This window comes from Natator depressus, chromosome 3, assembly GCF_965152275.1.
Source record: "Natator depressus isolate rNatDep1 chromosome 3, rNatDep2.hap1, whole genome shotgun sequence".
In the NCBI taxonomy this organism is placed as follows: Eukaryota; Metazoa; Chordata; order Testudines; family Cheloniidae; genus Natator; species Natator depressus.
The window spans coordinates 61,161,596-61,173,948 of NC_134236.1; the positions used below are offsets into that span (position 1 = coordinate 61,161,596).

Genomic DNA, 12,353 nt, shown 5'->3' on the forward strand with positions numbered 1-12,353 from the left:
TGCTCATTAATATGAAACGACTGCTTTATTTACATTTTAATGACATATGTATTTTTGTGTGTATTTCTGTGAATATAGGTATGGTGTCTGTTTTGGACTTGATGCAAGGTGGCTTCCCATCACGAGCATCATTTCATGAGCTATACAATATGTACAAAAAGTATATGCCTGCAAAACTAGCTCGACTGGACCCTAGACTTTTCTGCAAGGTAACAGTCACCTGAGTGCCAAATGAATTGTCCATATTTTTTCTCTTCATCTCGGATAGAAAATATTTATTTTGGTTTATTTTGTGCCTTTTTTGTGAAATATGAATCAAACTGATATTTTTTTTCTTGTTATAGGCACTATTTAAAGCCTTGGGCTTAAATGAAAATGACTACAAATTTGGATTAACAAAGGTGTTTTTTAGACCTGGCAAGGTAAATAGTATCTCTTTTCAATTGCAGTTTTTGAACATAGAGTATTGAAGGTTGTGTAAACTTCCTGAAAAGTATTGCTTTAGAGCGAAAATATATTGCATGCTTAAAATAAAAAAAGTTATAGCAGAGAAACAAAGGCTTCCCATTAAAACATATCCATATTCAAATCGTCTTTCTCTGAATATGAGCATTGCTGTTGCTGGGGCAAAGGAAGGAGAAGCAGTAAAAGCTTTTATGTCTAGGACTGAGACATCAGTACAGAGATGTAATTGTCTTACTCATTAACATAATTATCCAAAAGCTGAAGATTTTCAAAAATGGATGCCCTTAAGTTATGCTGATATGTCAAGGTTTTCAAAAATGGCTTTAGGGGCTTCTCTCTTTGGGTACCCAACTTAAGATACCTTAAGGGGCATGATTTACAGAGTGGGTGCTAAGTAAGTGGGGTACCCAAAATTACTAGTCTCTTTGGAAAATCCTAGCCATAAATCTTTATTTTGGCACCTAAATATGTGTCTGGATTTTCAAAAGCACTGAGCATTCAGCAACTGTCAGAAAATGTCTGGCTTGGAAGTAGTCATTTCTGTTATCAACAGAACCTATTAAAATGTAAAAGCAAAGTTACCTTTTCACGGGTTTGAATTAATTGGAAGTTGAACTGAAGTTTCCATGGTTACAAGGTTCTGTTTACTGTACTGATCTTTTACCTTTGTCCTCAATGCTCTGTTAGGTTATAATGTTGACTGTCTATTTTCTACCTATTATTTTTGTTATGTAAAACTGGTTATGTATTTAGTTTGCAGAGTTTGATCAGATAATGAAGTCTGATCCAGATCATCTAGCAGAGCTGGTTAAACGAGTCAATCACTGGCTTATCTGCAGTCGTTGGAAAAAAGTTCAGTGGTGTTCTCTCTCGGTGATTAAATGTATGTAATTTAATATTGCTTTTTAGTAAATCAAAATATGCTAATAGAGTATAGCACAGCAACTGGATCATTGCTTCGTAATTTGAACAGTATTAATTAAGGCCCCCAGCCTGCAAATACCTATTTGCTAAACTTCAGGCACGTGGATAATCCCTTTGGAGTCATTGGGACTTCTCAGTGCTTCATGTTATTTACACATGCAAATGCATGAAAAAACTGGGACCTAAATATCACCCATGAATCTATTCCAGGATATTTAGAATCTAGAAATTTACACAACTTAATGACCCTACTTTTTTGGAATAATAGGGCAGAAGGCCTGCTACCTTAAAACAATTACATCTAAGGAAATAGTCATTTGTTTGGTGGGCTTTGTGTCTTAGAGGAAATAAGTCTTTACCTAATTCACAGGTCAGCTAAATCTGAAATAGCATCTAGTCATAGATGAGAGTTGAAGACTTGTCATATATTTATCATTCTGGGATATCACTTTTTAAAGTGGACTTATCAAACATGTATTTGTATGGACTGTAGGCATTCCCTTGAACTATTTAAAATTATAAAACCATTCAGACTCATTGAACTTATTTTGTGTGCTTGCAGTGAAAAACAAAATAAAATACCGAGCTAGTGCCTGCATTAAAATACAAAAGACTATTCGTATGTGGCTTTGCAAGAGAAAGCACAAACCACGGTAAGAAGGGAGGGGTTTTATAAGGTTCAAAAACTATTTTTCTAAATGTAGATATTTCTTATGCCTAACTGAATAGTCTTAAGGTGGGGGTGTCAAACAATAACTTATACTAGCAACATTTTTAGAGTGTGGATTTAGGTTTAGCTTTTGCATTCATGCTTATTCAAATTGAATGGATGAGTAACACTTATTAGAAAATTAATAGAAATATTATGCAGTATTCTGATTGATCCATTTATAGACCTTTTCTCTCTCAAATAAGTACCAGTAATATAGAATCATAGGACTGGAAGGGACCTCAAGAAGTCATGTAGTCCAGTCCCCTGCAATCATGGCAGGACTAAGTATTATCTATTCTAGACCATCCCTGACAGGTGTTTGTCTAACCTGCTCTTAAAAAATTCCAGTGATGGAGATTCCACACCACAACTTCCCTAGGCAATTTATTCCAGTGCTTAACCATGCTGACAGTTAGGAAGTTTTTCCTAATGTCCAACTTAAACCTCCTTTGCTGAAATTTAAGCCCCTTGCTTCTTGTCCTATCATCAGAAGTTAAGAAGAATAATTTTTCTCCCTCCTCCTTGTAACAACCTTTTATGTACTTGAAAACTGTTATGTCCCCTCTGTCTTCTCTTTTCCAGACTAAACAAACCCAATTTTTTCAATCTTCCTTCATAGGTCACCTTTTCTAGATCTTTAATTATTTTTGTTGCTCTTTTCTGGACTTTCTCCAGTTTGTCCACATTTTTCCTGAAATGTGACACCCAGAACTGGACATGATACTCCAGTTGAGGCCAAATAAGCACAGAGTAGAATGGAAGAATTAGTTCTTGTGTCTTGCTTGCAACACTCCTGTTAGTACATCCCAGCATGATGTTTGCTTTTTTTGCAACAGTGTTACACTGTTGACTCATATTTAGCTTGTGATCCACTATGACCCTCAGATCCCTTTCTGCGGTACTCCTTCCTAGGCAGTCATTTCCCATTTTGTATGTGTGTAACTGATTGTTCCTTCCTAAATGGAGTACTTTGCATTTGTCCATATTGAATTTCATCCTGTTTACTTCAGACATTTCTCCAGTTTGTCCAGATCATTTTGAATTTTAATCCTACCCTCCAAAGCGCTTGCAACCCCTCCCGGCTTGGTATCGTCCACAAACTTTAGAAGTGTACTCTCTGTGACATTGTCTAAATCACTGATGAAGATATTGAACAGAACCGGACCCAGAACTGATCCCTGTGGGACTGCACTCGTTATGCCCTTCCAGCATGACTGTGAACCACTTATAACTACTCTCAGCAAGCTACCATGTTAGCAGGGAGCACTTACCTATTCTTATTGAAGAAATGAAAGGCTAGTATGGAGGACTTAGTACCTAAGGAATGCAACTAAAAAACCCCACCTCCATTTTGAATATTTCTGTCTACAGTTACAGGTATCACGTAAGACTACTATAGCTGAAATGGACATGGTGAAACATTGTTGTCTTTGCTTTCAGTTTGTGTACATTCTGCAATGATTTCATCTATTTTAAAGTTTTCTCTGGACAGTAATTTTCCTCTTTTATTTGAGTCTTTCACACAATAACAGGAAAGAGAGAATCTTTTTTTTTTTTAAATAAGAAAATGTGATTGTAAAACCACAAAAAAGCACAGTTGTACCCCAAATTACTTCAATTTTTTTTTAATTTGACTAAATTTCATGCTATTGGTTGTGTTCCTTTTGCTCAATTCAGTCTTTTTAAAGGTGTTATGCTGAAGCCCTTGTACTGCACGGGTGCTGAATTCCTCCTCCAGTTCTTATTAATATGCCTTGACTATGTTGCAGGGATCACCTGTTGGGTAGTTGAGTTTCTGTATGATTCAAGTTCCAGTACTGCTTCAGGTTAAGTAAATGGCAAAACTCAATCTTTAACCACTCAGATTTCTCCAATAATGGTGCCTCTAATAATTTGTTTTTGAGATGTGAACATAGATCCACTAGAGATCACAAATGCATTTCACATTCTGTAGGTCACTTTCTGACCACAGACTCTGGTCACTGCTAATTGGGTTCACTGTATTAATAGAGAAAGGCTCGATGTGCCAGTACTTGTCCTCTGTGCCACGCAATCCTATATATGTTTGATTTGCAGAGTTACAGGGCTTATCTACATGGTGTGGCAATGTACACAATGGGTGTGTGATTTCTAAAGCACACTAGCGTGTTGCACATTAGTTGGTCGGTGTGGACCCTGCTGGTGTCCACTAGTGGGATTTAACTTAGAGCTATTTCAAAAAGTACTACGTTAAAGCACATCAGCAGGGCCTACATGCATCACGTTAGTATGCTTTTGAAATCCCATCCCTATAGTGCACGTTACCCCCATTTCAACCTGTGTAGACATGCCCATAGTTTAAACAGCAAATTTTAAAAGGGAAAATAAGATTATAAATTAATGTGACTATTTACTGATACTTAAAAATATTTATCACCTACTTCACAAAAACATCTTAAAATATATTGCTCTTTTTTTTTTATATTCACAGCATTGATGGCCTTGTAAAAGTGCGTACACTGAAAAAGAGACTTGATAAATTTAATGAAGTTGTAAGTGCTCTGAAAGAGGGAAAACCAGAGATGAGCAAGCAGATCCGGGATCTGGAGTTATCTATTGATGCTTTGATGGCCAAGATTAAGGTATAACGTAACAATAGAACTTTTGAGATGGTTTTTAACTTCATCTGATATAGAAGACCAAAGGTTTTATAGTTAGCATTTAATCCAGAGTTTTTAATATAAGTGCCTTAAATTAGGTTCCTAAATTCATGTTTAGGCATCTAAATAAAGAGGCTTGATTTTAAGAGATGTCGAGCACTACCAAATCCCCTTAAATTTAGTTGAGTGCTCAGCATGACTAAAAGTAAGGCTGTTTATTTGGCACCTAAATCGATATTTAGGCACCCTAACGCTAAGCATCCAAGTTTGAAAATTTGATTTTAATGCATATTGTGGTGGATGTGGCCACCCTTTTGATATTGTCAGATAGACATATTAAATAAGCTTCCTCTAGTGGCTGCAAAATATGGTGCTTAGAATAATGTACAGTAGCAATGTTTTAAATTAATTGGGGTTTTGGTGTTACCTTAATTGCTTAGTAGAACATGGTGCTTAAGAGGTTTTGCATAACTATCAAGTGAAAGAAGATTACCACAAGGCCAACAATGTTATCTAAAAAAACTAAATGTTTTCTTTTTGCTTCTCAGTGAGCTCATGTGTTGGTTTTGAAAATGCTTCCTGAAGAGGTTTATGTGTGATATCTGACTGAAAACTTCTGGGAATAGCAGGTTTAGCTGAGAAGAATGAAAAGACTGAGTGCTAGGAATAACTTAAGGAGACCGTGTCTTTATTGTTTGGTTCTACTGAAGCACTGCCAAAACTCTGATTTTAGTCTTATATGGCGGTCCCAGGGGTTGTTAATAGAAAGTCAAAGCAAAATTTAAAGATTATCCCCCAGTGGGATTCAGGGCTGATTTAAATGCAGAGGTATGTGTGCGTGCAAGGGCAAGGGTTGGGGAATGGGGTCGAGTCATAGGTGCTGAAACTGGGGGTGTTGCCATTTGGTTCAATGGCTCTCAGCATCCCTACTATACAAATTGTTCCAGCACCTCTGGGTCTAGTCAGTGCTGCACATGAGAAGGGCCAGAATGCATGTACCAGAATTGCTGTCAGACGCTGTTCTGGCTCCCCCAAAAAGTGCTGGAATGGTGTGTCAGCACGTTCTGGCCAGTCTCAAGCTCTGGGCCCAGGACCACTGCCTCTTGGCACTGTTTCTGCGGGGGGGGGGGGGGGGGGAGAAGACATTCATTACTGACCCTCCAAGTAAGAGGCAGAACCTTTGTGGTGTGTCTAGGACCCAGACTGTTTGAATTCATCCCTGAAGATATGTTTGAGTTCTTCACTATACTCTAATAGGGTATTAAAGAAAGGTCTCAGATACCAATGAAGAATAACTGTATGGCCACAGACGAATTCACTTTGTTTTTCAGGAGCACTTACACTTGTACCATGAGTGAGACATATTCATGTTTCTCTGTCCCTCTGCTCTTCCTCTGTACTGTATTCTTGTGACCCAGCAGATGAAATATGCAGAATTTTTCATATTAATTTACTTCCAATAAAACGGCTCTTGGTCATTTTAATTCCCCCCCGCCCCCCAATCACAAAAGCAGAGCAGGCAGCTAGAGTGAAGGAATATTGAGACTGACGCACATTGAAAGAAACCCAACATATTAGACTTCATTGTGAATGGTTCTGCTGTCTAGGAAGATGACATTTTAGCAATGGTCCCATTGCAGTGGGATAGTATCTTTTTTTTTTTACATTTGAAATCCCAGTTAAAAAGACACAGAAGGTTTTACCACAGAGCCGGTCAAATTTTGACCTTAGTCAACCTTTACAGCGCCCATTTAAAAAAATAATAGTCATGTGAAAAAGATGAATCATCTACTATGCACGGAACGCAAGACTTCTGCGGAAAAAAGTTTCATGATTGTTTGTTTGCATTAATCAGTGTGAAAAGGGGAAGACAGTGAAGGAGGAATGAAATAAAAGTGAAGCTATCAAACATTTTTCAAAAGCTAAAAAAAAAGTAATGGGGACCATTGCCTTGTCCAATTAAAGCATTTGCATCATATTAAGGTCGTTTAAAATACTGGTGTGTTTGTTTCTTTAAATGTTGGCGACTAGTAAAAATACCATACAACGATATGAATGCCAGGGTAACAAAAGTTGTAGAACCATCCACTGTGTTGCCATATGATTAGTATTGTATGTAACTGATCAGGAATTAAGCAGATATAACACAGAATCCACCCAAGAAACAGACCTACCAAGTGAGGAGCTAATTGCCATCCTTCATCCTAGAATTTTAAAGCATGAATATCTTTCTTAAGGGAGTAAGGGTTGAAAAGGGATGACATGCTTCAAAGAGGGAAGGTCCTAGCCAGTCCTCAGCTGTAAGGATGATGGTTATTTGTAGTTTAAAGTGACAAGTGAGACAAAATAGTGGATCTTCAGTATTTTGGAAAGGAGGTGGAGAACTCCCTATTGTGCTCCCCCAAAACAAAACAAAAATGCAAATGTAATGTACCTGTAATGCACTTTTATAGGGCTTTATATTTTTAAATGCAGTACAAACATTAATGAATATTATCCCCTATATTTCTTATTTTATTTTCCAGGCCATTGTCATGACTAGGGAACAGATACAGAAAGAGTATGATGCTCTAGTTAAGAGCTCAGAGCGGCTTCTTAGTGAGCTACAGAAAAAGAAGCAGCAAGAGGAGGAAGCGGAGAGGCTGCGACGCATCCAGGAGGAAATGGAAAGAGAAAGGAAAAGACGTGAAGAGGAGGAGCAACGTCGCAGAAAGGAAGAGGAGGAAAGGCGGCTGTGAGTGTTGAATTACATAATCAGTTCTTGATTCAAAAGCAAACAGAAATGACAGTCTGACCAATTTGTTGTTAATATTAAAGTAGCACCTACAGGCCCTGATTCAGTTTGGGGCCCACTTGTGCTAAGTGTTGTACAGACATGGTCCCTGCCCTGAAGAGCTTACAGTCTAAATGTAGACAAGATAGACAAATGGAGGAGAGAAAACTAGAGCCAGAGAGAGGTGAAGTGACACCTCCGGCACATCTGGGAATAAAAGGTCTCCTGAGTCCCAGTCCAAAGCCCTGTCCATTGGACTGCTCTGCCTCTCAAGTTGCTATTTAGATTTATGTAAGATGCCTAGAATCATAGAATCTTAGGACTGGAAGGGACTTCGAGAGGTCATCTAGTCCAGTCCCCTGCACTGATGGCAGGACTAAGTATTATCTAGACCTTCCCTGACAGATGTTTGTCTGACCTGCTCCTAAAAATCTCCAGAGATGGAGATTCCTCCCTGGGCAGTTTATTTCCATGCTTGTATGTTTCTCATTCATTTATGTTCTGTTATAATTTACGTAATTATCAAATGCTTTCTCTTGTTTTTATTTCTTGTATTAGAAAAGCTGAGATTGAGGCAAAGAGAAAACAGGAAGAAGAAGAGAGGAAGAAGAGGGAAGAGGAAGAAAAACGTATTCAGGTAACATTTTAATTAAACTTTCCTGATCTTTCATTTAAATCATCCTGTTACTCTCTTTGAGCTAGTAAGTCTAGAGGTTCTGTTCCCAAGATAATAAAACAGTGTTTTGGTTGCCATAGTTAATATAAGCATTGACAAAAACAAATAGTGGAATTATAGTTAGATAATTTAGTAACTGTAGAAGTGGGGAAGAGAAGAGAAAGAAATTAATAGTGATTGGTAAGAAAAAAAACACAACATTTTCCAGGTAGGATTACAAGTGTGTGTGAATGAGAAGCCGAGAGAGAGGTTGTTCTAGATGGCAGGAGCTGCAGCATAGGGTTTTGTGCAGACAGTGTCCAGTTTGTATGGAACAGCGTCGAGGAAAGCCGTGACAGATGAAATGATAAAGAGAAGCTGAGGCTCTTTATGTGAGCTGAGCATGAACAAGTCCATGGAAGTTCTTAAAAACAGAAGGCAATATTAAATAGAGTCCTCAAATTCATGGGGACTTGTTAGCATTGTTTGTAGATGTGACTGAATGCAGATGGTGAGCAGAGTCAGAAGGTGCCATTTTAACAATCGCTCCTTAGTACACCTCATCTCTAAAGGCAGATGTGAAATGACTGTGTGGGAGGAAAACTAGAAAAAAACAAGAGCTGAATCTTTTAATTAAAAGGACAGGTCGAGGCAGTGCTGCCACCAAGGTATGAGAACAAGGGATATGATGGGCAGGAGTAGAACTGAGACAGAAAGGAACTGGAAATGTTCTTGTAGCTATAGAGTTTGTAGCACAGTGGCTTGTGCTTCCCCCCAAGGTAAAGGAAAATGAGGGAGAGGGAGTCATTGTCAGCAGAACTGTTGTTAGTTACACTGAGGAGAGCATTTTGCATATGATTAAACCAGAATCAAGACTGAAATGAATCAATATTGTTACAAAAAGAGATTGAATTGATAACAGGAGGTTGCACACACACTCTCCTTCTCTCTCTGCCTCACTGCCACACACTCACATCCCCCCCCCAGTAGCTCGAAAAGGGAAAAGTGTAAATTAGCTTAAATTCTATGAATTATCAGATTTGACTGTCCTAATGGTGTATTTTCTATAAATAATGTAATGTTAGTAGTATGTTACCTAACCATACACCAGTGCTACTAAATCTTGTCTGCGAAGTGAAGTTAGACTGACCATCCCCCCTTTTTTTGCTTTTTCTTATATAGTTCTCTATATGGTGGGTTCCAAAGTGAGAATTAGTGAAGTTCTGATATACTTACCACATAAGTGTCACAGTTCAATGAAATATGATCATGTAATTACAAAAACACTATTGCAATCCATGATATGTAACTGGTTAAATTAAGGTTATTTTGTAAATTTTAACTCTGCATATCATGGTTTTAATTTTAAAATATTGACCTAATGAGGCATTGAGATAATTTTGTGCACTGAAGTAGCTATATACAGTAGCTGAAGAAGAAAAATACTTCCCTGTAGCAAAGTGTCATATTTTCCAGCTGGGATTTAATGAGAAGTCTATTATTTACAGCTGTGACATCTGACTTCAAATTGTTTAAAAAAAATAAAAATATCTTAATTTAAAAGTCGTATGTCATAGCTTTGTTAAATTTCCCTAGAGTTAAATGATATATATATATATATATATATAATATTTCTTGCTAGTTGGAGATAGGATTTTTTTGCTTTGACATTATACCTATTTCTCTATATAAGCATAATGCTGTTGATATAAATGAATATTTAGAGTTTTTGTAATTTAGAAGTAATCAAATCCCAGAACAATTTTTACAGTAAAACAAACTTGTAAAAGAGCAAGCCTGCTGTAGAATGATTGACAGAATTGCCATTGATATCACAATCCCATCTACCTTCCCACCCACCTTTGCTTTCCTGCTGTTCATAAGACTGTTAATCAAACGAAGAACATGTAATGCATGCAAATTCCTTTGTTAATTTTGGAGTTCTTCAGGAAGCTGTCTCAGTCACTTCTTATACTTTCCTGAGTCCTAGAACCATTTAAATGTGTTAAACATTTGATTCTCACATACACAACAACCATAGATCCCTGTTCTATTTGTTCCACATAGAAAGCATATTTTTTCCTCACTATTGACTGTAGGTTACAGAACGATTCTCTAATGTTTCTTGTCATCGTATCAGTCTCTACTTATGAGCATTCTCTTAAATGGTTATAAACAATCGTTATAAATTTCCAATCCATTGCTTCAGCAGTCAGTGTTAAGAACAAGTAATGGCTAGGACTAGAAATATCCGGTCTCTCTGAGGACTTCCAAGTGAAGATGCTGGCCTTTGCCTTTTGATAGTCTCGACTTTTTAAAGCTCATTCCCAAAATCATGTTTCAGTCTTTTGAGGCTTTTGCAGTTCTGCACAGAGAGGGCATCAGATTTGCACTACTAAAAGCCATACCAACAGCTACAGTCAGGCTATATCAATGCAGATAGCAATCCTAACATAAACATAGAGAGTTCCAGGATGCTTACAGCTATCAAGGGGGACAGAACTCTCCTGGAAGACATCTTTTAGTTGCAAATATATCATCCAGATGGATAGTTGCAATCCAGATCCAACTCCATCCTCCTAGATTCATGAAGACAGTGATGTTTTTCTCATCCTAAATTAAGAACATAAGAATGGCCATACTGGGTCAGACCAAAGGTCCATCTAGCCCAGTATCCTGTCTTCCAACAGTGGCCAATGCCACCAGATGCTTCAGAGGGAATGAACAGAACAAGTGATCCATCCCCTGTCACCCATTCCCAGCTTCAGGCAAACAGAGGCTTATGGCCATTGATGGACCTATCCTCCATGAATTTATCTAGTTCTTTTTTGAACCCTGTTATAGTCTTGGCCTTCACAACATCCTCTGGCAAAGAGTTCCACCGATTGACTGTACATTATGTGAAGAAATACTTCCTTTTGTTTGTTTTAAACCTGCTGCCTGTTAATTTCATTTGGTGATCCCTAGTTCTTATGTTATGAGAAGGGGTAAATAACACTTCCGTATTTACTTTCTCCACACCAGTTATGATTTTATAGACCTCTATCACATCCCCCCTTAGTCGTCTCTTTTCCAAGCTGAAGAGTTCCAGTCTTATTAATCTCTCCTCATATGGAAGCTTTTCCATACACTAATCATTTTTGTTGCCCTTTTTCCAATTCCAATATATCTTTTTTGAGATGGGGCAACCACATCTGCACGCAGTATTCAAGATGTGGGCGTACCCTGGATTTATATAGAGGCAACATGATATTTTCTGTCTTTTTATGTATTCCTTTCCTAATGATTCACAACATTGTTAGCTTTTTTGACTACATTGAGGGGATGTTTTCAGAGAACCATCCATGATGACTCCAAGATCTTTCTTGAGTGGTAACAGCTAATTTAGACTCCATCGTTTTATATGTATAGTTGGGATTATATTTTCCAGTGTGCATTACTTTGCTATTATCAACACTGATAATCTAGGCTTCAGAGTAGCAGCCATGTTAGCCTGTATTCGCAAAAAGAAAAGGAGTACTTGTGGCACCTTAGAGACTAACCAATTTATTTAAGTATAAGCTTTCATGAGCTACAACATCCGATGAAGTGAGCTGTAGCTCATGAAAGCTTATGCTCAAATAAATTGGTTAGTCTCTAAGGTGCCACAAGTACTCCTTTTCTTTTTACTGATAATCTAGGCTTTTTTACTGTTTAAAATTTTTTCCCAGGGTGATGTTAGAACTCTCTGAATCAGAACATCACCTTTTTGTTCTTTTTTTCCGAAATCTTGGGAGCTGCCAGCTGGGAAAGTAGCCACCAAGAGCATATTGTCTCTGTCCTGCCAGGAGCTGGGTGTATTTTCAGCTGTACTGGGGCTGCAGGGAGAGGCCCAGTGATGTCAGCAGAGTGCTTTAAACTCTGTCCACTGTGAATGATGATTTCTTCCAAACTCTTCCCTCACTGCTAACTTGCTATCCCTGTGCTGCCATCTTTGCTTTACCTGCCTCTCATGGTCTTCTCCACCCCGCCTCACGGTACTGTGACCCTCCTTTGCCCCCGTTTACTCCTCCCCTTCACTCACCTCGACCCACATAGTAGTAGTAAACAAAAGCGTGGAACTAGCATGACACACACAACAAAGAGGTTGAATCGCTGCTTGAATTGTAAAAGGGAGCTCAACATTTACTGATGGTGCTGGGACCA

The 12,353-nt window shown here is 38.1% G+C and overlaps 1 protein-coding gene across 5 annotated transcripts in view; it reads left to right on the top strand.

The window, feature by feature from the left end:
* Nucleotides 1-12,353, top strand: part of MYO6 (myosin VI) — a 182,967-nt gene that overhangs the window by 137,063 nt on the left and 33,551 nt on the right. For all 5 annotated transcript variants that reach the window (XM_074948001.1, XM_074948002.1, XM_074948003.1 and 2 more), the window contains exons 21-27: nucleotides 79-209; nucleotides 345-422; nucleotides 1,219-1,348; nucleotides 1,952-2,042; nucleotides 4,572-4,722; nucleotides 7,266-7,474; nucleotides 8,072-8,150. In XM_074948001.1, coding sequence (XP_074804102.1) covers nucleotides 79-209; nucleotides 345-422; nucleotides 1,219-1,348; nucleotides 1,952-2,042; nucleotides 4,572-4,722; nucleotides 7,266-7,474; nucleotides 8,072-8,150 — 869 coding nt within the window. The remainder of the gene's footprint in view (nucleotides 1-78; nucleotides 210-344; nucleotides 423-1,218; nucleotides 1,349-1,951; nucleotides 2,043-4,571; nucleotides 4,723-7,265; nucleotides 7,475-8,071; nucleotides 8,151-12,353) is intronic.